General features: G+C 51.1%; 3 protein-coding genes and 1 long non-coding RNA gene across 5 annotated transcripts; 3 read left to right on the top strand and 1 right to left on the bottom strand.

Annotated features, from left to right (window-relative positions):
• Positions 1–1,292: 1,292 nt before the first annotated feature.
• On the bottom strand, positions 1,293–23,305 carry LOC116439461. The gene is made up of 3 exons (XR_004238167.1): positions 23,294–23,305; positions 22,769–22,779; positions 1,293–1,363 (listed from the first exon to the last, which is right to left on the bottom strand). It is a non-coding gene; the product is annotated as an uncharacterized LOC116439461 (long non-coding RNA).
• LOC116439452 (thyroid hormone-inducible hepatic protein-like) lies at positions 4,855–6,013 on the top strand. Of its 2 annotated transcripts, none has more exons than XM_032098998.1 (2): positions 4,855–5,339; positions 5,626–6,013. In XM_032098998.1, exon 1 carries the CDS (start codon positions 4,920–4,922, stop codon positions 5,319–5,321), a length of 402 nt encoding a protein of 133 aa, XP_031954889.1. In that variant the 5' UTR covers positions 4,855–4,919; the 3' UTR covers positions 5,322–5,339; positions 5,626–6,013. The 2 variants fall into 2 exon arrangements, with proteins under 2 accessions (XP_031954889.1, XP_031954888.1); XM_032098997.1 differs by having other exon boundaries at positions 5,621–6,013.
• Positions 10,204–11,752, top strand: LOC116439457. Its single transcript, XM_032099003.1, has 2 exons — positions 10,204–10,690; positions 11,436–11,752. Exon 1 carries the CDS (start codon positions 10,279–10,281, stop codon positions 10,666–10,668), a length of 390 nt encoding a protein of 129 aa, XP_031954894.1. The 5' UTR covers positions 10,204–10,278; the 3' UTR covers positions 10,669–10,690; positions 11,436–11,752.
• On the top strand, positions 16,157–19,931 carry KCTD14 (potassium channel tetramerization domain containing 14). The gene is made up of 2 exons (XM_032099002.1): positions 16,157–16,486; positions 19,163–19,931. Exons 1-2 carry the CDS (start codon positions 16,427–16,429, stop codon positions 19,832–19,834), a joined length of 732 nt encoding a protein of 243 aa, XP_031954893.1. The 5' UTR covers positions 16,157–16,426; the 3' UTR covers positions 19,835–19,931.
• Positions 23,306–23,360: the final 55 nt, after the last annotated feature.

Below are 23,360 nucleotides of genomic sequence, written 5' to 3'. Positions count from 1 at the left end.
CAATATTTCTCTGCCTGTTTTTAAGAGTTTTTACCCCCCTGGACACCACTGGTATAGCTTTAAACCCTGGAAAAAATTACCAACAGTCAGACAACAACTAGAAAATACAGTGGTGTGAATTAGGTGATAGACTACTATGTAAGATTGTCACAGGGTGAAAATTTTAGAGGTTTTAGGCTTCTTTTTATAGTATATAGATAAGAGTAAAAAATACCAAAATGGAGGAATGTTGTTGTTCTCTACACCTTCTTCTCCTTCTTCTACCACTCCATATTTTGCAGTAAAAGTAGTTTGGATTGATTGGATAGAAAATTCCACAGTTCCTGCCCGTGTTACTGAATAATTGGTAAGAAAGTAAAAATAATGTATGTTTTTAGTAACTAGTGGTTAAAATATCTTTAAAAGGCTGTGTAAATCTTGATAATTGCTCTCACTCCTACTTTTCCTCCTTCCATGCTGTACCTGGGTCACGCTAGTGGCTCAGTTTCTCTGATAAGACTTAATAAACAACTATCTAGAAGCATTGAAACTACAGAAGACGTCTCGTTTTATCTTTTAAGCGCCTTGCAAGGACTTTCAGCAAATTCTCTCCCATCAGGAGAGACTTGATTTATGGCACGCTAAAGTGTCAACAGGGACCTGGCTCTCTGAGTGTAACTTCTGTGGCAGCAGCAGCAGCACAGAGCCATTGCTGCCCCCAGGAGATTGTGGACATGGGTACCCTGCCTCTGTCCCCATCTTGGGAGGGCAAAAGCCACAGCCAGGGCACCAGCCAGCATTGCCTGCCCCTGCATGTCCCTGTGGCATGTGGCAATCAGGGTAGATGGTTGTGTCTGGGGAAAGGCTGTGGGGTACCTCGGGCTGAGCTGAACTGGGGTACCCAGCCCTGGTTTGGGCCCCAAGGAAGCTGCTGCAGACCACCAGGGCCCCCGGGAGCTGCACTGAGATCCTCAGGTCTCTGCTGCCAAAGACCCCCAGATCTGGGCAAGCCTACCCCTGACCTGCCACTCCCCCGGGCATCCCCACCCCAGCCTCAGCTCAGAGGGCGGCCCATGCCACCACATGTGTCCCCAAGTGTCCCTGTATCATCCCTGGCACATCCTCCTGTCTTATCCCTCTGCGGCACCAGGGGAAAAGAGTGTGGCACCATGCTCAGCATGTGGAGCACCAGGGGAAAGAAGGACGAGAGGCACAGTCGGAGTGCTGGCAGCTGCCTTGCCAGGTCACCAAGCCATGCAATGGAGCCCTGCTCTCCCACAGGTGGCTGAACACCTGAGTGCCTGTGGGAAGTGCTGAATGAATTCCTTCTTCTGCTTTGCTTACTTGTGCAGCTTTTGCTTTGCCTATTAAACTGTCTTTATCTCTACCCACGAGTTTACTTTTCTTACCCTCCCGATTCTCTACCCCATCCCACCTGGGCAGGAGTGACAGAGCAGCTGAGTGGGGCTGAGTTGCCTGTGGGGGTCAAACCATGATACCCACAGTGAAACTCCAGCCCCGGGGCAGGTGTGTCCCGTCCCCAGCCCACCCTGGGGGGACACTGGGATGTCCCTGCACCTCCAGGAAGCTCCATGGTGGCCCAGAAGTCCCAAGAGCGTGGGGCTGGCAGTGTGTGCACACACCTCAGTGCAGCCCCACTGGGCCCCACTGCAGGACACCCAGGGATGCCACGGGCACCCAGAAGGGGAGAAGAGGAGCCGTGGGTTCAGGTCTGAGGGGGAGAGGGCAGGTGGCAGAATGGGCACCTGGCTGGGGTATGAGGGGACAGCGGGAGAGCTGCCAACACTGAGGGTTGCAGAAGGGATGAAGGACCCTGCGGTCTTTCCCAAAATAGAACCATTTCCTCCAATTGCCACACACTGCAAGATAAGAGGGGACAGGAATTGTGGCCATCGACCAGCCCCGGCCTCTGCTCCAGAATGGTGGTACTGGGGGTGATGGTGGGTTAAGGCCAAGGCCACAGAGAGGCTGGGGCAGGAGCCAGGGGTGGCAAGGAGGAGAGGTCCCTGGCTTCTCTACTATCCTTTCCGATACTATCTCAACCTTCAAACATGTTCAGTTTTGGGGACCTGTGGGAGCGGTTCCATCTCCTGCTCCCAGGTGTGGCCAGGCTGCAGGCGGCAGTTCTGCTGGGGACCATCACCTCCCCCACGCCTTGCTGCCATGTGCTCAGGATGTGAACGCTCCAGGGACATTGAGCAATCTCTGTCCATGACTTCCAGCCAAACAGGCCAGCAGACACCAGCGTGGAACATCTCACTGGGAGTGCTTGGCTGCATGCAAGCTATCATTGCCCACATCTCCCCAGTACCGCCATTCTGGAGCAGAGGCCGGGGCTGGTTGATGGCCACAATTCCTGTCCCCTCTTATCTTGCAGTGTGTGGCAATTGGAGGAAATGGTTCTATTTTGGGAAAGACCGCAGGGTCCTTCATCCCTTCTGCAACCCTCAGTGTTGGCAGCTCTCCCGCTGTCCCCTCATACCCCAGCCAGGTGCCCATTCTGCCACCTGCCCTCTCCCCCTCAGACCTGAACCCACGGCTCCTCTTCTCCCCTTCTGGGTGCCCGTGGCATCCCTGGGTGTCCTGCAGTGGGGCCCAGTGGGGCTGCACTGAGGTGTGTGCACACACTGCCAGCCCCACGCTCTTGGGACTTCTGGGCCACCATGGAGCTTCCTGGAGGTGCAGGGACATCCCAGTGTCCCCCCAGGGTGGGCTGGGGACGGGACACACCTGCCCCGGGGCTGGAGTTTCACTGTGGGTATCATGGTTTGACCCCCACAGGCAACTCAGCCCCACTCAGCTGCTCTGTCACTCCTGCCCAGGTGGGATGGGGTAGAGAATCGGGAGGGTAAGAAAAGTAAACTCGTGGGTAGAGATAAAGACAGTTTAATAGGCAAAGCAAAAGCTGCACAAGTAAGCAAAGCAGAAGAAGGAATTCATTCAGCACTTCCCACAGGCACTCAGGTGTTCAGCCACCTGTGGGAGAGCAGGGCTCCATTGCATGGCTTGGTGACCTGGCAAGGCAGCTGCCAGCACTCCGACTGTGCCTCTCGTCCTTCTTTCCCCTGGTGCTCCACATGCTGAGCATGGTGCCACACTCTTTTCCCCTGGTGCCGCAGAGGGATAAGACAGGAGGATGTGCCAGGGATGATACAGGGACACTTGGGGACACATGTGGTGGCATGGGCCGCCCTCTGAGCTGAGGCTGGGGTGGGGATGCCCGGGGGAGTGGCAGGTCAGGGGTAGGCTTGCCCAGATCTGGGGGTCTTTGGCAGCAGAGACCTGAGGATCTCAGTGCAGCTCCCGGGGGCCCTGGTGGTCTGCAGCAGCTTCCTTGGGGCCCAAACCAGGGCTGGGTACCCCAGTTCAGCTCAGCCCGAGGTACCCCACAGCCTTTCCCCAGACACAACCATCTACCCTGATTGCCACATGCCACAGGGACATGCAGGGGCAGGCAATGCTGGCTGGTGCCCTGGCTGTGGCTTTTGCCCTCCCAAGATGGGGACAGAGGCAGGGTACCCATGTCCACAATCTCCTGGGGGCAGCAATGGCTCTGTGCTGCTGCTGCTGCCACAGAAGTTACACTCAGAGAGCCAGGTCCCTGTTGACACTTTAGCGTGCCATAAATCAAGTCTCTCCTGATGGGAGAGAATTTGCTGAAAGTCCTTGCAAGGCGCTTAAAAGATAAAACGAGACGTCTTCTGTAGTTTCAATGCTTCTAGATAGTTGTTTATTAAGTCTTATCAGAGAAACTGAGCCACTAGCGTGACCCAGGTACAGCATGGAAGGAGGAAAAGTAGGAGTGAGAGCAATTATCAAGATTTACACAGCCTTTTAAAGATATTTTAACCACTAGTTACTAAAAACATACATTATTTTTACTTTCTTACCAATTATTCAGTAACACGGGCAGGAACTGTGGAATTTTCTATCCAATCAATCCAAACTACTTTTACTGCAAAATATGGAGTGGTAGAAGAAGGAGAAGAAGGTGTAGAGAACAACAACATTCCTCCATTTTGGTATTTTTTACTCTTATCTATATACTATAAAAAGAAGCCTAAAACCTCTAAAATTTTCACCCTGTGACAATCTTACATAGTAGTCTATCACCTAATTCACACCACTGTATTTTCTAGTTGTTGTCTGACTGTTGGTAATTTTTTCCAGGGTTTAAAGCTATACCAGTGGTGTCCAGGGGGGTAAAAACTCTTAAAAACAGGCAGAGAAATATTGTCGGCACTCTGGGTTCCTACACCTGTCCCTGTCCACATCCCAGCCAAGCTCACGGGGAGGGGTCGGGGGAAGTGAATGTTTCTGGGGACCCCAATCTCTGGATGCCAGCAGGCTCCACTCTGCCCAGACACCCATGTCCCAGTGTATTTCCAGCGAGATTTCCATATGTCTGCAAAAGGGGTTGCTCAATGTCCCTGGAGTGTTCACGTCCCGAGCGCATGGCAGCCAGGATGAGGGGAGGTGACGGTCCCTGCAGCCTGCCTACACCGTGGGGCAGGAGCTGGACCCACTCCCACAGGGCCCAGAACTGAATGTGTTGGAGGATTGAGATAGTAGAGGATGGGAGAGACCCTGGGCACCTCTCCTCCTGGCTACAGCCCCGTAGTTCCTGGCATGGGGAGGCAGCGGGACCCCCGGCCAGCTCGGGCGAAGGCCACGGGGAGGCTGGGCCAGGACAGATTGCAGAGCCAGGGACATGGCATGGCCGGGCCCCAGCTGGGCTGGAGCCAAGCCCGACCCCAAGGCCATCCAGGCCAACCAGGGCTGGCAGGGGAGGACAGCAGGGCACAGCAGAGGAGGGGCAGGTCCCAGCACTGCATAAAAAGGCCCCAGCAGGGACAGGGAGCAGGTGGCACTCCGAGAAGAGCCCAGAGCAGCACTGCCAGAGCTGTAGGAGAGGGGCCATGGAGCAGTACTTCTCAGCCACCCAGAAGATGGAGCAGGAGGTGATGTTCCCCAGCCTGCTCCGAGGGGTCTTCCCGCAGCAGGAGGGGGCAGCCCCAGACGCCGAGAGCCACACGGACCTCTACGAGCGCTACCAGCTCCTCAAGGCCATCAAGCCCATGGTGGAGAAAGGCCTGGCCTCTGTCAGTGACCAGAGCCCGACCGGTGCCGACACCGACATGGACACATCCTCGGACAGCAACGAGGCCGGGGACGCCCAGCTGGAGGAGCGCCTGTCCCACCACCTGAGTGGCTTGCAGCAGGTCCTCACCCACCTCACCAGGGACACCAACGCCCTGACCCGGAGGTACAGCCAGATCCTGGAGCAGATCAACCTCAGCGAGGGGCAGCCCAGCTGGTGACCCTGTGCTGGCCACCAGGTAAGAGCTGGGGGGATGCAGAGTGCAGGGGCAGCAAGACAAGGGGTGGCCTCCCTGGAGAGGTCCCCAACAGTGCAGGGGTGGGAACCTGCTGGGAAGGGCCTTGGAATGGGGGCTGGCCCCTCAGCTGGGGGCAGATATCCCTCTCCACGCTGGAGGAGGGAACGCAGGCCATTGCTCTGTGCAGAGACTGCGGGGGCTCAGGGTCTATGGACTCAGGGTTGGTGGACTGTGTGTCCCCCTGGGATGATCCTTGGAGTTAAGGAATGCTGCTCTTGCAGGACAGGTGCTGGTGTCAGGAAGCAGAAGACAACCCCGTCGCTGAGCAGCGCAGGCTCTTCCCAGTCACGCTCGCACTCCCCACTCCGTGGCAGCTGATCTGACCTCCCGGCACCGGCACTGGCCCTGACACCGGCCATGGCTGTGACCACCGGAGATCCAGATGGTGCCGTATCCTCATAGGAAGAAGCATCTGGCTGTGCCGGGAAGGCCATTGGAAGAGCTGCAGGCTCGTGCCCTCCTCTTTATTTTCAAAGAGCGGCACGAAGCTGGGGGTGTTTTGAGGTGGCCCCGACCTCCAACAGTCCCTTGAGACTGCCAAGCCCTTTTCCAGCTGGTACCTGGACTCCAAGGGCGCTTCCCCCTGTTTCTGCTAATAAAAGAAGCCCCGTGAAGCCGTTGTCAGTGTGGTGCTTTCACTCATGGAGTGCCCCAGAGCGGGGCAGGGGGACCCTGGCTCTGTGGGGAGGGAACTTCCCAGGACAGTCACGGGGAATTAGAAAGGGACAAAGAATCCCAAAGTCATGGGATGGTTTGGGTTGGAAGGGATCTTCAGAGACCACCTAGTGTAATGCCCTGCTGTGGGCTGGGACATCTTGCACCAGCCCAGGTAGCTCAGAGGTGGGTCCAACCACATTAGAGATTCCCATCTCCTCTCACCTGATCAGGCCATTTCTCCCAGTTGCTGAGACCACTCTGGCTTTGGCTTGTCCTGCCCGAGTGTGGGCAGCAGGGACAGGGTCTCCAGCCAGCTGTGGCTGAGTGAGCAGCTGAGGGGACTGGGGACTCTGGAGGAGGCAGCTGAGCCAGACCCAGAGGTGCCTCACATCTGAAAGGGTCCTGGTCAGGTTCAAGGGAGGACAAGGACAGTTCTGAGGGGTTTGGGGCAGTCAGAGCCATGGGAGATGTGTCAGCAGGAGCTACTGGGGACAACAGGGGGTCATTTGGAGACACATGAGGTGATGTTTCCCCCCTCCTGAGCCATGGCTTGGGATGGGCTCCCCAGGAGGATGGTGGCTCGTGGGGCAGGCTTGCCCAAGCACCAGCCCCGTGGCCACAGAGACCCAAGGAGCTCATTGCACCAGCACCCAGAAGTGCTGCTTTTCTGGGAAAGCAGCTGCCAATCAGCAAGTTCCCCACATGAGGGCAAACACAGTTCCCTGCAGCCAGAGAGGATTTCGGAGCTGATCTGCTCTCTGTGTCCGTCCTCAGCTTCGGCAGAGTCGCAGCCTTGTCTTATCCAGAGAACATGGAGCATGAGGGGCATGTTGGGAGAGACCTGGGCCATCCCCATGGCAATGCCACCTCTGGCTGGGCCTTGATGGAGCTCTCCCTTTGGAGCTCTTCTGCCTCCATGCTGATTGCAGAGCCAGGTGTTGAACCATAAGGAATGGGTGGGCACTGGTTCCCAGTGAGGTGAGGACCACGGAGGTGGTGATGTCCCTCTGGTGGTTTTCCTGGTTGGAGCTCAAGGATGGGACCTATGTCCCCTGGAGAACACGGCTGGCTGTGCTGGTTTCGGCTGGGGTGGGGACGATTTTCTTCCCCGTGGCTGGCATGGGGCTCTGTGTTGGATTTGTGCTGAACACAGGGGCTGATAATGCAGAGATGTTTTGGTTATTGCTGAGCAGGGCTTGCACAGAGCCAAGGCCATTGCTGCTTTCTGCACTGCCACGCTGGTGAGGGGACTGGGGGGCATGGGAACCTGGGAGGAGTCACGGGTGGGATAACTGATCCCAGCTGACCCAGGGGATATTCCAGACCGTATGACATCATGCTCAGTATATAAGGTGGGGGGAAGAAGGAAGAAGCAAGCCATGCTTGGAGTGGTGGCCTTTGTCTCCCCAGGTCACCGCTACCTGTGATGGAGCCCTGCAATCCTGGGGACTGCTGAACACCCACCTGCCCGTGGGAAGTGGTGAATGAATTCCTTGTTTTGCTCTGTTGGCATACACGGCTTTTGCTTTCCCTATTAAATTGGTTTTATTTCAGCCCACGTGTTTTCTCGTTCTTCCCCTTGATTCCGTCTCTGATCCCGCTGGCGGGGCAGTGAGCGAGTGGCTGTGTGGGCCTTGGGAGCTGGCTGGGGTTAAGCCCCACCAGTGTCACAGCGGGGACGGCCTGCAGTCACCTGCAGCGATGGCTTTGGGCTTGGGCAGCGTGCTCAGCAGCTGGAGAGGCTCGTGGTGCCCCAGGGAAGCGTCACAGCAGGACACGGGCTGAGTGCTGACCACGGCTGTTGAACGTGGCCAGTGGGAGATGCAGGATGCCCCCAAAGGTCTGTGACCTGGGACAGCTGGAAGGGCTTGCTGACGTGTTGTGGGCCGCTTGCATCCCCCCAGGAGCCGTGGGTCTCTCTGAGAGCCGCTGTCCCTGCAGCTGGCTGCGAGCCCGGTGTGTCACAGGAACCTTCTGCCTGCTCCGATTGCAGGGCATTGCATCACGCTGCCCCAGGGCTGCGTCAAGGCCTGACGGTGCCCTGCTGCTGGCCACCGCTGCTGGCCAAAGCTGATAAGAGGTTAGATGGCCACAGAAGACTTCTTTGTCCTGGGATAACTCAGCGCTGGTCCCAGCGGGATGCTGGCAGACAGAGCAGATCAGGCGTCTCCGGTGTGGCAGGGGGTGCTGGCTCTGCACTGCCCTGGACAGGCTCCCAGGGCACCCGCACTGTTGCCTGCCACCACGGGGAAAGGGCATTTCCTTTCACACTGTTGAAGCAAATCAGGGTGGCAGCACTTCTTTTAAATCTGTTTAGGGACTTCGTATCCATCAGAGAGCAGTGACCTGGCACAGGGGCTCAGTGTGAGGCAGACAAGAGATAAAGCACAGTTTTCACCCAAAATGTTGGATGAGTATGAAACCCCAAATTCCCTTCTCTAACCAGTCCCAAGATGTCCTAATCACACAACCTCCCCACCTCCAACAATGGGGGGCTGCCAGTACCCCTCCCCTCCCAAAGGGCAGGATCCCTGCCTGTACGCCTTTCAATTTGTGGGGTGCTCTGGCCTTATCTCTGCCCCCCGCTGCTGCTACTGCCCTCCTGGGCAGATGCTGGGGGAAAGCACCCCACACATTCACACCTGCTCACCCCTGGTCTGGCTCTGTGGTCAGGCAACTTGGCTGAAAGTGAGCCAGAAAGGGGTCCTCAGGGCAAAGGCAGTGGAGGGAGGGGATTCTTCCCTTCTGCTCAGCCCTGGTGTGGCCTCACCTGGAGTTCTGTGTCCAGTTCTGGGCTTTCTGGTACAAGAGAGACATGGACATACTGGAGAGAGTCCAGTGAAGGACCATAAAGGTGATAGAGGAGCAGGAGTATCTCTCATATGAAGAAAGGCTGGGAGAGCTGGTGGTGTTCAGACTGGGGAAGAGAAGGCTTAGAAGGATCTGATCAGTGTTTGTAAAGATGTGAGGGAGGTCAAGGGCTGAATTCAGAATCTTCCCACTAGTGTTCAGTGACAGGACAGGAAGCGAGTGATGGGCACAAACTGAAACACAAAAAAAATCCCATCTAAACATGAGAAAACCTTTATTTTTTTCCTAAAACTGAAGGTGCTCAAACATTGTCACAGACTACCCAGAAAGGTGGTGGAGTCTCCATCCTCAGAGATATCCAATATCCATGGTCCCACTGTTGACCTTGCTTGAGCAGTTGTTGAAGCAGATAATCTCCAGAGGTGCCTTCCATCCTCTCCAGCACTGACTCTGGCTCTGTCCCTGCCTCGTGCCCCCTGTGCTGTCAGCCCAGGAGCTGGCTGCAGGCTGCTCACAGCAGCTGACCAGGAGGATGCCCTCCCAGGCCTGGGTGGAAGCTGGAATACTGGGAGGGCTGCTTTGGGCTGGGTCCCACAGTCTCTGACTCCTGTCACTGCCCCTCCAAAGACCCTCCTTCAGACTTGGAACTTTCATGTTTCTCCTCAGGCTGACAACTTCTGAATTTTAAAAGTACCTTCTCTAACTCCCTAGTCACTTTTAAATCCTACTGCTGGTCATATTACTCCTTTAATAAGCAGTTTGGGGCAAGCACCCTTCAGACAAGTATCACCTGTTCATTATCACCTTCTTTTAGCAGGGCTCTCTAGGCCAGTTGCCATGTTGGGCTGGGTGAGACTGCCAGCACAGAAGAAGGTGGGTTTTCAGGCAGAGCACATGGGAGATTCCCCCTCTCTGGATAAACCCATCACTTGTTCTCCATCCCCACTCCTCAAAACTGCCCAGATCAAAGCAGCTTTCCCATGGTGCTGCCTGCAACCTGTCTGCCCTGGGGGAAAGCGCTGGACTCACCATCCTGGGACTCCAGGAGTGGTAGGGATGGTGGTGACAGGGCAGGATGGAAAAGTACCTGACAGACCCCAGGCACCTCCTCACCAGCCCACTCAGAGCACGGGGAGGCGGTGGGACCTTTGGCCAGCTCGGGCGAAGGCCACAGGGAGGCTCAGAAGAGACTGCACAGAGCCAGGGACATGGCATGGCCCCAGCTGGGCTGGAGCCAAGCCCGACCCCAAGGCCATCCAGGCCAACCAGGGCTGGCAGGGGAGGACAGCAGGGCACAGCAGAGGAGGGGCAGGTCCCAGCACTGCATAAAAAGGCCCCAGCAGGGACAGGGAGCAGGTGGCACTCCGAGAAGAGCCCAGAGCAGCACTGCCAGAGCTGTAGGAGAGGGGCCATGGAGCAGTACTTCTCAGCCACCCAGAAGATGGAGCAGGAGGTGATGTTCCCCAGCCTGCTCCGAGGGGTCTTCCCGCAGCAGGAGGGGGCAGCCCCAGATGCCGAGAGCCACACAGACCTCTACGAGCGCTACCAGCTCCTCAAGGCCATCAAGCCCATGGTGGAGAAAGGCCTGGCCTCTGTCAGTGACCAGAGCCCGACCGGTGCCGACACCGACACAGCCTTAGATGAGGGTGCAGACAGCAATCTGGAAGAGCGCCTCTCCCATCATGTCAATGGATTGCAGCAAGTTCTGACAGACCTCACCAAAAACACCAAAGCCCTGACCCGGAGGTACAGCCAGATCCTGGAGGAGATCAACCTCAGTGAAGATCAGTCCAGCTCTTGAGCCTGCACTTCCCATCTCTGAGGTAAGAGCTTGGGGACATGCAGTGCCAAGGAAGAGCTGGCTGGGGCATGACATACTTTGTCCTCATGCCCCGTCAGCTGTGTGGTGTTATAATGTTTGCATCACACCCCCAAATCCCAGGAGTTCTGAGTTTGCATTTCACTGCTCAACAGAAGCATCCTCCTGGATTTGTTTTTCTCAGTTGCCACTGGTGCAAGCTGTGTCAGTAACAAAGGCAACTCTGTGAGCTCCACACTGTCCCCAAGACTCCCCAGTTTGCAGCATTAGGAAATGTCTTTCTGCTGCTGGCCAGACACAAAAGATCCCAGGGACAAAAGGGATTAGTGGTTGAAGGACCCTGAACTTTGGACTCCAGGAGCTGCCAGACACTGGTGCTCCAGCTATTTCTCTTTTTTCTCTGATGGAAAATGCAACAGTCATTTTTAGGGAGGAGTTTGGCACTTTCAGGTCTCCAAATATCTAACTGACACACCACCTGCAAACAGCTCAGACACTTCAATCCCACAGCCTGAAAAGCAAACCCATTCTCTATGCTGGTGGGACTTTCATCCCTGAGGCCCCCTGGGGAGACATCCCCACGATCCATCAGAGACGGGGCTCATGGCCAAGGTCCTTGTAGTGAAATGGAGAGCGCAGAAAAATGACAGCAACAACAGAGGGCATTAACGGGACTTTACACTTATTTAAGAAGACACCCAGACAGGAATGAGGACATCCTGACCAAACCCTCTCCATTATCCCCACAGGGTTCTGCTGTCCAAGCCCAGCGGCACTTCTTCTCCTGCGCCAGGTCCCACTGAGGAGCGTCCTTCGTGAGCAGCGCAGAGCGTGGCCGTCTGCCTGCCGGGTGCCATCTCACTCGTCCCACGGCCGATCCTGCCAGCAAGCTTCCTGCTTCGTTTCACCCCTGTCCCAGGGGGATTTCGGCAGGACAGAAATGAGTGGTTTGTGTAGTTGCTTTGCAGAAGGCGTCTGTAACTTTGAAGCGATGCTTTTCTGTGTGTGCCTAAACCCCTCCGAACCATTCTCTTTGTAATGTAAATGAAATGCAAAGCCTTGTGCAGAGGTGTCCTGTGTTTCCTACCAGCTGTCACTTCTGTAGAACTACCCTTCACATGTAGAACATCCAGCACATGAGGGTGAAGGACCTTGGCCACCAAGGCCAGGCTTCAGTGCAGGGAGACGAGCTGGGTTTCTTTGGCAGGGCTTTGAGATGAATGTTCCCCCAGCTCTCTGTCTCTCCCACCTTGCAAAACCTTGGTGTAATCCTGCCACCATTCTGTGCTTGGTGCTGGATCCCAACCTGCTCCCCAGCATACTTCCTTCCCTCCCACAACATCTCCTTCTCTCCTGGATTCCCAGCTTCTCAGTGCCCCAACCCTATCAGTACCTGCACATCCCATCCCTTGTCCTACACTCATCCCGCCCTTCATATCCAGCACCATGTCCTCTCCTGTGGACAACCTGTTGGAATCCTCACAAGCCCCAGCAAAACCTAGGTGGCAATTCTGCCTCCTCCCTGCTTAGCTATGACACACTCCAGAGCTGGGAGCAGAGGAGGAGGTGGGAATGCTCAGCTGGGGTAGGAAGGCAGGACTTTGCTCACCTCTGATCCCTGTGAGCTGTGGGGAGACCAGGGGCAAAGCCCTCACTGGATGAGTAGGCAGGAGCTGCAAGCTCTTCACAGGCAGGTTGGAGCCTTCAGGACAGGCTGGGTCCCACCTCCAAGTGACTCCTTCCCTCCCAGACACACCACCCTTGGGAAGTCCTACTGACCTGGGCACTAGAGGGAGGTGTCCCATTGCCTGTTCAGAACATTTTAAAAAAACCTCAGCTGTTGAAATAGTGCTCCTTTGGCTGAACAAACACTGGTTCTCCATCAACTGTCCACTTCTGATTATAAAACTGGAGATCTCTGAGCATCTGTGGTGAGAGGAGGATTGTCACCATGCGCTATGTTGCAGGTCTGGTTGTGTTGTTTGTGTTGCTACATGTGCTCTTCGAATATGCTGTATCACAAAAGTGAAATAATATCCTTCAGACTGAAGTCAGAGACTCATCAGCTCTAAAAGTCTCCATCTAAAATGAACAGATGTTCTGCAGATGGTATCCCTGTTTCTTCCATTCACCTGGAAGCAGCTCCATGCCTTGCTCATGTGTTCATGTTAACCCCTTTGGTGGGGTCCTGATTGCTCAGCAGCAATTGAAGATCCACAGCAGTGTAAAAGGAAGAAAAGAGCAGGAATTTCCTGCCTTGCTTTTATTTTAGTGAAACTCTAATTGCACAGAAAATAAAAGCGAAAAATTGTTCTGCTGTTTAACTGTGTAATGTACTGTGGCCAGCTCAGATCTCAGATACAATCCTTCAGCCATACATCCTGAGAAGGTGGGTGGGGCTGATAAATGGCTGGAAGGCACCAGTTAGGAATGCTGACAGTGTTTGCACATGGTATTTGATTTAGGAGTGGTTCTTGAACAGCTGAGTCTCTTAAAAAGAGGCTGCCAATTCAATATATTAAGGAAATAAATAATTTATAAATACTTTTACGGATAGTACTATTCTCCAAACTGATGCATAGTAACAGAATCATAGAGTGGTTTAGGTTGGAAGGGACCTTAAAGATCTTCTAGTTCCAAACCTCTGTGCCATGGGCAGGGATGCCACCCACTGGATCAGTTTCATCAGGTCCCCATGCAACCTGACCTTGAACAATTCCAGGGGTGGGGCAGCCATAACTTTTCTGGGCAACCTGTGCCAGTGCCTCATCACCCTCTGAGTAAATGTGTGTACCAGCACAGAGACATTCCAGCTCACTGTTACATACATATTTATACCATTTTCAAAAAACCACATATTTATTCCCCACAAAGCCACTGTCAAGTTATTCTTCTTTGGTAAACCCAAATTTCCAAGCACTAATATTATTATTATTTCGATTCATATTGGGGTTGCTCATCCAAGGCCCAGGCACAGGCTAATTCTTTCATGCAAAAACAGGGAAAGGATGGTCTCTGCCTGAAAGAGTTTACGGTCTTGGAAATAGCCTTTTTACATCAAATAGAAACTGTAGGCAGAGGAACCAGACCAGTGTGTTTATCACACTGAAGGACCAGCCGTGGTTGGTGCAGCAGTAGAAGAGAGTTGTGGACATGAGCTGGCAACTATTCCTTTTGCTAAAGTGGTAAGGATTTCTGTTGTGGCATTGAAGGTTTGGCCTCAAATGCCATTAGTCACCCTTGATTATGATTTGGGGAAATCTCTCAGATGAGTAAGGTAAGCTCATCTACTGCCCTTCACCCTGCCCTGGTGAAAAGCTTGTGTGAGCAGAGAGGTGATGGCCTACCTGTCTATCCAGTTCTGCAGCTGCAGAAGGAAAGAGAAGCACCTCCAGCATCGAAGACGTGGTGGATGTGAACTCTGTCAGCTATATCCAGGATATTTTCTGAAACACCTCCATAAGCCAGCCCAAAGAATGGGATTTGCAGCACTTAGAAGTCCAGAACATGAAGACCTTCCAGGCCTGTTTTCCAGTATGCATTAATCTTTTAAAATTTATTTTAAGTCACAAAACTTGGTGTCCCAAGCAGACCCCACTGGTGCATCCAGCACTACCAATTCTTCTGGTCTGGCATAGGGAAAATTCATGCATTTGTATTCAAAGCAGCAGAGAGAACTCAGAGGTTCTCATTGAGGATCCCTCAGGATGCTTCAGAGAACCAGAAGCAAAATGCAAGATGGGTTTAATGACAGGTTTACCCAAATGCACAAAGCATTCAAAAGACTCTGGGCCCAGCTTTGACAGAGCCTTTCGTGAGGCCAGGCTTTATTCTCCAAGGGAAGTGAATGAGTCTCAATCGTAATTGTTTTTCCCTCTGTGCCTCAAGCTCCTGCTCAGATCAATGCTGCCTTCTGGGAGGATACAGATCCAGCAAAATCCTGGAGTATTCAAAAGCGACAAAGCTGGTGTCCATGAGCACAATGCAGATTTTGTGCAAATGATTTCCTTACACACCATGCTGTCAATTTTCATCATTAATATCTCTCCCCCAGGAAGATTTTTAGGAAGCATTGTATTTGTCTGAGATTTTTCCTTTGGCTGCTGGTACAGCAACAAAAGAGAGTGAAGCAAGGTTGGTAGAGGAGGTAACACCTTTTATTACACCAACAGAAACTGGAAAAAAATGGAAAAAAACCCAAAACAAGCAAGTTGAAGCAGAATCTGACAGACATGGGAATGCCTCATGTGCCCTAAAGCATGGATAGTTTTATCCATCTGTATCAGGTGATCTAATAAAAGATATTGTCTCTCATTCCAAATGTTAAGTTACATCTCTGGACAATCATGCCCATGGCAATTTTGCCACCATAATGAAACAAAGACACAGAAGTGATGAGTGGCCTGAAGACAAATTTGAAAGCAACAGTGCACTTAGAATCACCTAAAATGAAGTAAAGGAGACCTGCAGGGGTGTGGTCTGGTTCTGGAGAGGTTATTTAGGCTAGCTCTGATGTGGTACTCTGCATTTAATAAATTAACACACAGAATCATCATAGAATCACAGAATGGTTTGGATTGGGAAGAAACCTCAAAGATGATCTAGTTCCAATCCCCGCTCCATCATGAGTAGGGACACCTTCCACCAGACCAGGTTGCTCAAAGCCCTATCCAACCCAACCTTGAACATTTCCAGGAATGGGGTATCCACAGCTTCTCAACCTGTGCCACTGTCTCATCATTCTCACAGTAAAGAACTTCTCCCTTCCATCTAATCTAAATCGCTCCTCTTTTATCTTCAAGCTGTTCCCCCTTGTCCTGTCACTATGTGCTCAGGCAAAAATTCGCTCTCCTTTTTTTATAAGCCTCCCCTTTAAGTACTTTCAAGTTCACCTTCACTACATCTCTGTGAGTGTTTTGATTTTGTGATAGTCTTACAATCACTAAACCAACCTGTGGTGCTGTCCACATTCTGTATTTGGTGGATACAGGATATTAGAAAACAATGTCATGCAAAGATAATAATCCAATATTTACGGCCAATTGAAAAGAATGGTTTATGCTCAAGCAGAGATTCAGGTTTGATTTTATTCACCTTGCACAAATGACTCAGTGTCCAGAGATTGTATGGGTGAGGAAGAAAATGCCACCACCTCAGACAGATTGTAGACACCCTGATCTGTCACCAGTGGTAGTGACAAATGGGATTAGCGAAATTGTTTGGGATAAACTGTGCTTTAAAGCAGCAGAGCATGGAGGCCAAAAAGCTGTGAAACTGTTTACTGGTTTTGATACAAGCAGTTGTCAAGGCAGAGGTGGACACCCAGGCACACGTCATGGGGCTCCTCGGCGGTGCCCTGGGCACTGGGCCTCCCTTGGAAGGGGTTCTTCGGCCCTTAGTCCCTACTCAGATAGCAGTGCACGAGGTGTGTGCTGGCAGCCAGCCCGAGTCCGCCCTGAGCCCTGCTGGTTGCCAGAAAACTAATGAGCAAATACTTCTGCTTTCAGGCTGTCCCCTCCCCTCTCTCTGCACCTGCAACTGGAACCAAGGCTGTGCCTGGGACAAACTGGAGCCTCCGTGGCTACAGCTGGGCTGGGAGCAAGGGAATGGTGACCCAACAAAGACAGAGCAAGTGAAAGAAGATTGGAGCACAGCTGGGAGCCATCCTGAGTGCGTGGCAGGACACCAGCACTGAGCAGCAGCTTTTCCCAAGCAGCTGAGCCCTCAGCTCCTGGGGAAGATGAATATTCCATCGGAGCACAAGCCCCTCGGGAAGCAGCTCACCGGCAGCCTGCACACGGTGAGTAAGTTCTGCGCTCAAGAGCACAATTCCCTCATGTGGGATCAAAGCACCCTTGCTGGGCTACATTTGAGTGGGTTTTTCCCCCATATGTTAATCTGAAGACACCAGGGCTTGCCAAATATATCCCTAAGAAGAAGATTCTAGTTAAAAAGCTGTGTCTGACTCTGGCCTGTTTGCACCTGCTGTGTCACAGAAGGGCCAGCTCTCTCCCAGGCATCCAAGATCTGACAACAGCAAATAACCAGAATGGTTCTTCTCCTTTAGCAAGAGATGGAATTCGATTAATATGAACTTTAATTGATCATATCCCTAAACAAAAGCCTGTTGTAGGTTTGGGGGGGTTTCAACAGTTCTTGTGAATCTCTAATAATGCAAAAGCTGCCCTGTGTTGTTGACATGCAGGATCATCAGCTGGAAGCAGTAGTTTTTCTAGCTATAGGGAAAATTAATGGCAGTCTCAGACAAGCAGCATGTTACTAGGCAGAAATCAATGATGAGATGATTTCCTTTTACTCTCCTCTGCCCTCAGTCTGTTGCTAATCAGTTTGTCTTCCTGGGTGAAGCGGAACAATCTCTTCTCCAGACCTCTCTGTATTAAAAAAACCCAACCTTCCTGTGTTGCACTTTTCACACGTAGGTTGCAAAATGCTTCCCCGTGGAAGTAACTGTTTTACAGATTAATAATCTGGGGCACAAATAGATGGAATGACTTTCCTGAGTGTCACCTTGCTGGCTAATTACAGAACTGGGAATCAGCTGGTTCCAGTACTTCCAGTCCACTGGGAACCACTTTGGTGCCAGGCTAAAACCATTAATCAAGATTTAAGGACATGAAGTTAGTTGGGCTACTGCGTTAAGGAATAACATGTTATCCATTTGTATTAGTGACAAACAGCATGAAACATCTGAGCTGCCATCTGAAAAAGGAGCAAAGGCTCAAAAACCTGAGACCCTCCTGTCAAGTGATCCCTGGTGGGGAGAGCTGTTGGTATCACTTGGACTAATGGCAAATCTCCTAAGGAGAGACTTTACTATAGAAACAGCTTTGGGCTGTGTTTTTCACTGGGTGGAAATCACAAGATAGTCTCAGACAGAATAGTACTTCTCTCCTTGATCCAAGTGTAAATGATTGCTCTTGAGATGAAACTACCCACACTAGTGCAAAGCAACATTCCAGCAGGGTCTTTGGCCTGAATCTGTTGTTGTTTCCCTGGCTTGCTTAGGCTGTGAACAAATTTCTGCTAAATCTGACAGTTTGCTCCTGTTTAAAAGGAAGGTCTCACCCTGCAGCAGGGTTTCCTTTCCTAGTCCCATCCTTTTGTCAGCTCTGTGCTTGTTAAATCCTCTGCCAGCCAATCCAGCTCATCACTAAGATGAAAGAGCAGCAAAGCTGGCATGAGGTGAGCAACAGAGCACGTAGGTAGATGCAAGAACAGGATGGGGAGAGGGCATGTGGGCCCCCCCTTCTCTTGGTGTGGGCTGCGAGATCAGCTCACGTCATCTGTACCCATGTGATCCCGCTAAGCACTTAAGTACACACTTCACCTGAGGCATGTGACCAGCAGCACTGAGGCAGATCCTTGTGTGATGGGATCCAAGGAAGTGCAGGTGAGCTGGAAAACGGGGCTGTTTATTGACTCACGCCTTCCCAATGGCAGGTGTGGCCCTGGCCTGGCTTGTAACTTGCATTACAGTAGTGCTGGCAGGAGGGAAAAGAACTGTCTTCTTTCTTCCCTCTTCTTTTCATCTGCTGAGTACTACATAAAATGACCAAGTACAAAGGGAAGCTAGTAACATTTTTCAGAACTGAACTTACAGGAAGGTCCCAGTGAACACCAAGTCCAGCTTTCCAGGTATCCAGGCCTCCTCCAATTCAGATAATGGTGTTAAGACAGAGGGTAAAAAAAATGCAAACAAACCCACAAACTTTCCATTCTTCCCTCTTAAATCCATGTCAGTTGCATGAAATGTTTCCTTTACTTCCTAGCTAAAGCCATCATACATTTTTAAGTGCTTTGCTGAGCAGCTTCTGTCCTGTACCTGTGATATGATGGATTTTTGTGTCTTACTTCAGTGTTTGTAGCTGAAGCCCCAGATGAGTGGAAGCCAATTCCACCTATTTGTGAAGTTTTAAAGAGCTTTATTTCCCCCTTTGAGGAGAAAAGAACAGTTCAGGTGATAAGAATGAAGTGGCACAGCTTTGGGCTCTATCCTTGTCCATGGGGTGGGTGAGAGCTCACATAGTGCTCTTGCTGTAAGGACAGTGGCCCACAGGGACAACACTTGTGAGTGACTTAGGAGATCAGTATTGAATCCTGTAGTCACTCAGCATTTCCCTGGGCACGGTACTTCTTTTCCCTCCTTCCCACTGGGAAAACGACACTTTCCTACATCCCAAAGATGAAGTGAGGACTTGGCCATTTAGAAATGTCCGCGTCTCTGCTGCTCTGGTTGCGAGGGCTGTATAAGCATCCTGCATCTGCTTTTTGCAGTAAATCAGGTGGAGGTTCCCACCTGATGCCCAAGAAATGGGAGCTCATACTGCTCTTCACACCTTCATTCCGTCCTCCAACCACAATCTTTTCCTTCCTCTTTTCCTTTCCTTTTACTTCCATGTTGATGACCTCAGACTGGTAACACACATGGCTTTTTGTCCCCTTGTGATACTTGCAGTTGTCACCAATTGTGGAGTTAAATGTGGGCGGGGAGATGTACACGACAACGCTGAGCACCTTGAAGAAGCACCCTGGCTCCAAGCTGGCAGAGATGTTCACCGGCCAGCCCAAACTCAGGACTGACTCCGAAGGGAGGTTCTTCATCGACAGGCCGGGCACCTACTTCAAATACATCTTGGAGTACCTGCGCAGTAACCAGGTGCCCACGCAGTGCATCCAGGACGTCTACAAGGAGGCGTTGTTCTACGACATCGAGCCTTTGATCAAGCAGCTTGAGGACTCCCCCCAGATCTTTGGGGAGCTCGTGGCGAGGAGGCAATTTCTGGCTCGTGTGCCCAGCTACAGTGAGAACATTGAGCTGATGATCCGCATCGCGAGGGCAGAGGCGGCTGCATCCCGACAGTCCAGCGTCATCGTGTGTGTGGTCAGAACTGAGGAGGATGCAGCGAGGTGTCAGGACGCCTTGAACAGTTTGGACATGGATAAAAAACCCGTGGTGAAGTTTGGCCCCTGGAAGGCTGTGCCAAGTATTTCTGATCTGCTGGACTGCATTCAAATAGATGTTGAAGCCAAAGGGTATAAAATATCCTTTCAGCCCCACGTTGCTGACAAAGGTTTTCGTTTCAAGTCGCACAACTTCTTCTACAAGTTCCTGTTCACCTGGTGGTAGCAAAGTGCCACCATGGATAGGGAACGTTAGAAAGCAATTATTGGAACAAATGAACCTGGGCTGTGGAGACTAAACCATGGGCTACCAGAGGGACAGGAAGAAACATGCAGGCTAACGAAAGGATCTCCTTTGGCTGTTTGCCATATCAAAGAGCACTTAAGAGCCACTTTACTTGGGTTTTAGGGGATAAGTTTTTAGGGGATTTAAAAGGCTTCAGGAAAAGGAGGAATTTTACTCTTCACTGTTGCTTACTATTCATTCAGTTCAGAGAGATGGCTCTGTGAATTGAGCCAACCTCACTCAACCTAAGGGAAATGAACAATGCCAAATATGTCTCATGGACATGTAGAGTTACTCTCTCTGTGGAAATGGGAACAGACCACAACTGTGCAAATCCTGACTGAAACAGTGACATTACTCTGACATGACTCGAGTCCCATGCTCAAATTACATTTGGTTTCTTAATGAGAAGGCAAAAGCTATTCTTCTCCCTCCTTTCTACACTAGAATCTCAGCTAAAAGGAAGGATTCTGTGTCCTATGATCTTTTCTTATTCCTCCAGTAGACAGCCTACTCTCTAGTCAATGTATTTATTACTAATATTCATTATTTGTTCTGGAGGAAAGACAGAGAGCCTCAGCTACGGTCCAGGACCAGCAAAAGGCAAAAATACCATCACTGATGTGAGGAGTTTATAATCTAAGGACATGCACTCCTTTTTCAGACCACACAATCTTAATCTCTTTCTTATGACACTCATTATTACAATGATGCTATTTCTAACTATATAAGCTTCTGGAAGAACTGGGAAAACCCACCATGATTTGGTGGGAAGGAAGTGGTACTGAAACAACAGCCTGCAAATTCTCTTTTACAGAACACAAGTTGCATTCTACATGGTGTTTAAAAAGTCTTAGAATTTGAAAGTTTATTTTTATACTGGAGATGGCTTGGGTTTAATCGCTCTGAAAATAATAATGGCTGATTTGATAAAGATCATATTTCCTTCTCAGAAGATGGATTTCTTCCAGTTAAGGACAATAACCACAGAATCACAGAATGGTCCCTGGGATTTCAAAGAAATAACTTTTAGATTTTTTTTGAATGATGCAGAAGTGCTTTATTTACTGACGTTTTCCCCTCAAGATCCCCAGATTCTAAAGACCTGAAGTTTTGTCTATAGGGTAACAGATTTGAATCATTCCTAATTAAGCTGTGTTTCAGATGTGCTTATCCTAGCATGGACCTCCCCCAAGTGACAGGCATGAGTCACTCCATGGACTGCAGGGCAGTTGTGCAGAAGGTGTGAAGGGACTCTGAGATCTCCCACATTCATAAGCTTGGTCAGAATGGACACAGTCAGTGTCTGAGAGGACAAAAAGGTTTAGGAAATAGGCTCTTTTGATCATAATCAAGTGTTTGGTGGTGCTCAGCCTGGAAGAAGAGAGATTGAGGGGGCCTCCCAATAGACAAAAGGCTGCTTTAAAGAGACCTGTTACACTTTGTACATACTAAGGGTGGGTGTCATAGGTTAGCAAGCATAGTCCCGGAAGGGATGTCCTTGCTAAGGGGTGCTTACAGCTTCCTCTGGGACCCGATAGAACCTATCAGCCGGCCAGTTTGAATATGGACAATTCTCTAAGCCACTTAAAGTTGTGATCACCTCTGTGATCCACATTTAAGAATAGACAAACTCCCCCCCCAAGCTCTCTCTCGTTTCCGGCGCTGGCACAGGTGGCTGCAGGGACCGTGTGGGGCCAGCGGGCCCGGCCAGGCCCTGCTTGGGCCAGGCCGGGCCGGGCCACGGCCATCCTGGAGCCATGGACCTGTTCCAGCCGTGGAACCCCCCCCCACTGCCTTGCCGTGGGCAGCCGGAGCGGCTCGGCTCTCCCCCCTCTCCACTGCGATAAGAAAAATTCAACATTCCAGCTGCAAAGCTGCAAGGCCGAGGTGAGATTAACCCCTTTACTGCTGTGAAGAGCTGAAAACCTGAGGGAAGAGAGAGAGGAGATGCTTAAAGCTGAAATTCTGTTGTGAAGCTATGATATATCAGAGTATCCCGTTGTAATTCCATGAAGATATGGGGGGTGGAGTGTTCAACTCATAAGCAAAAGCACCTGCGCTGAGATAGGCAGATGCTGACGCAGCTGTAATTTCATGAGAAGTTTGGACAGGGAGAGATGAACCAGATGAGGACTTTTGCTCCAAACGGGAAAGGAGAAAACCTCAGTTCCTAGAGATGAACCAGATGAGGACTTTTGCTCCAAACAGGAAAGGAGAAAACCTCAGTCCCTAGAGATGCTCCCAGAGATAGTCCTAATGATGAAGATGAGGAAGACCCTTTGCTCCCAGGGAAGGAGAAGGGCCTCTGGTTTTTGTTTCTGAACAGCTCAACCTTAAAATTGTACCCCAAAAACTTCAAGAGTGGACCCTCGAAAGCAGTTGCGGGAAAAGCTGCAAGTTGGGGGAAGGGATTCACATACGAGCAGAGAGACTCCTCTTCCTAAATGGACTGAACAATATTTGGAAGCGGGCGGCTGTCTTGTTGTGATACTGTTTTCATAGCACAAGCAAGAAGAGACTTGTCTTTCTAAATGGACTGAACAAAGTTATTATGGAAGTGGTAAACAGAATGAACATCTTTCTACATTGTCAGTGGGAGAAGGGAGGAAGGTGGGGGGAGGAGGAGAGTTCTGAAGGTGGTATAATTTTTTTTCCTTCTTTTTAGGTCTGTTAATAAACTTCTTTATATTCTTTCAAGTTTGGTGCCTGCTTTGCATTTCTCCTAATTCTTATCTCACAGAAGATAAACAGTAATGAGTATTTTGGGCCAAACCACTACAGTGGGGAAGCTGGCTTAAGGCACAAAAAGGGAGGTGGAAATTAGGGATCAGGAGAAAACAATCTCAGTATAGAGTAATTAAAGCCTTACACCAACCAACCTCCTAAGTCTATAAGGACTGCTGCCAGGAGAAACTTTAATTGGCACGCACTCCAATCCTGTGTTCAGTTTGAGGCCCATCACTCCAAGAAGGACATGGAGGGCCTGGAGAAGGGCAACGGAGCTGGGGGAGGGCTGGAGCACAGGTCTGATGAGGAGCAGCTGAGGGAGCTGGGGGTGTTTAGCCTGGAGAAAAGGAGGCTCAGGGGGACCTTATCACTCTCTACAGCTGCCTGAAAGGAGGGCATAGCCAGGTGAGGGACAGGACAAGAGAAAATGGCCTCAATTTGTGCCAGGAAAATAATCAGGAAAACCTTATTCATTGAAAGGCTGGTCAGGCATTGGAACAGGCTGTTGAGTCCCCATCCCTGGAAGTGCTCAGAAAACATGTAGATGTGGCACTTGGGGACAGAGTTTAGTGGTGGGCTTGGCAGTGCTGGCTTAATGGTTGGACTTGGTGATCTTGGAGATTTTTTCTGATTTTAGTGATTCTATGATACTGATAGAAATTATAACACTTTTCTAACTTTTAAAATTCATTGTTTTAGTTAACTTTTAAATTGTTTTAATTAATCACGAGCAGTG

Source organism: Corvus moneduloides, chromosome 2 (assembly GCF_009650955.1).
Source record: "Corvus moneduloides isolate bCorMon1 chromosome 2, bCorMon1.pri, whole genome shotgun sequence".
NCBI classification, from domain to species: Eukaryota; Metazoa; Chordata; class Aves; order Passeriformes; family Corvidae; genus Corvus; species Corvus moneduloides.
Note: the sequence above shows the minus strand (reverse complement) of the source record. Positions and strands in the feature narration are given on the sequence as shown.

Bases quoted from the DNA above. Each gene is read 5' to 3' on its own strand.
- LOC116439452 (XM_032098998.1), top strand. From the start codon at position 4,920: ATGGAGCAGTACTTCTCAGCCACCCAGAAGATGGAGCAGGAGGTGATG.
- LOC116439457 (XM_032099003.1), top strand. From the start codon at position 10,279: ATGGAGCAGTACTTCTCAGCCACCCAGAAGATGGAGCAGGAGGTGATG.
- KCTD14 (XM_032099002.1), top strand. From the start codon at position 16,427: ATGAATATTCCATCGGAGCACAAGCCCCTCGGGAAGCAGCTCACCGGC. The intron at 16,487-19,162 runs GTGAGTAAGTTC...TGATACTTGCAG, and splicing joins TCACCGGCAGCCTGCACACG to TTGTCACCAATTGTGGAGTT.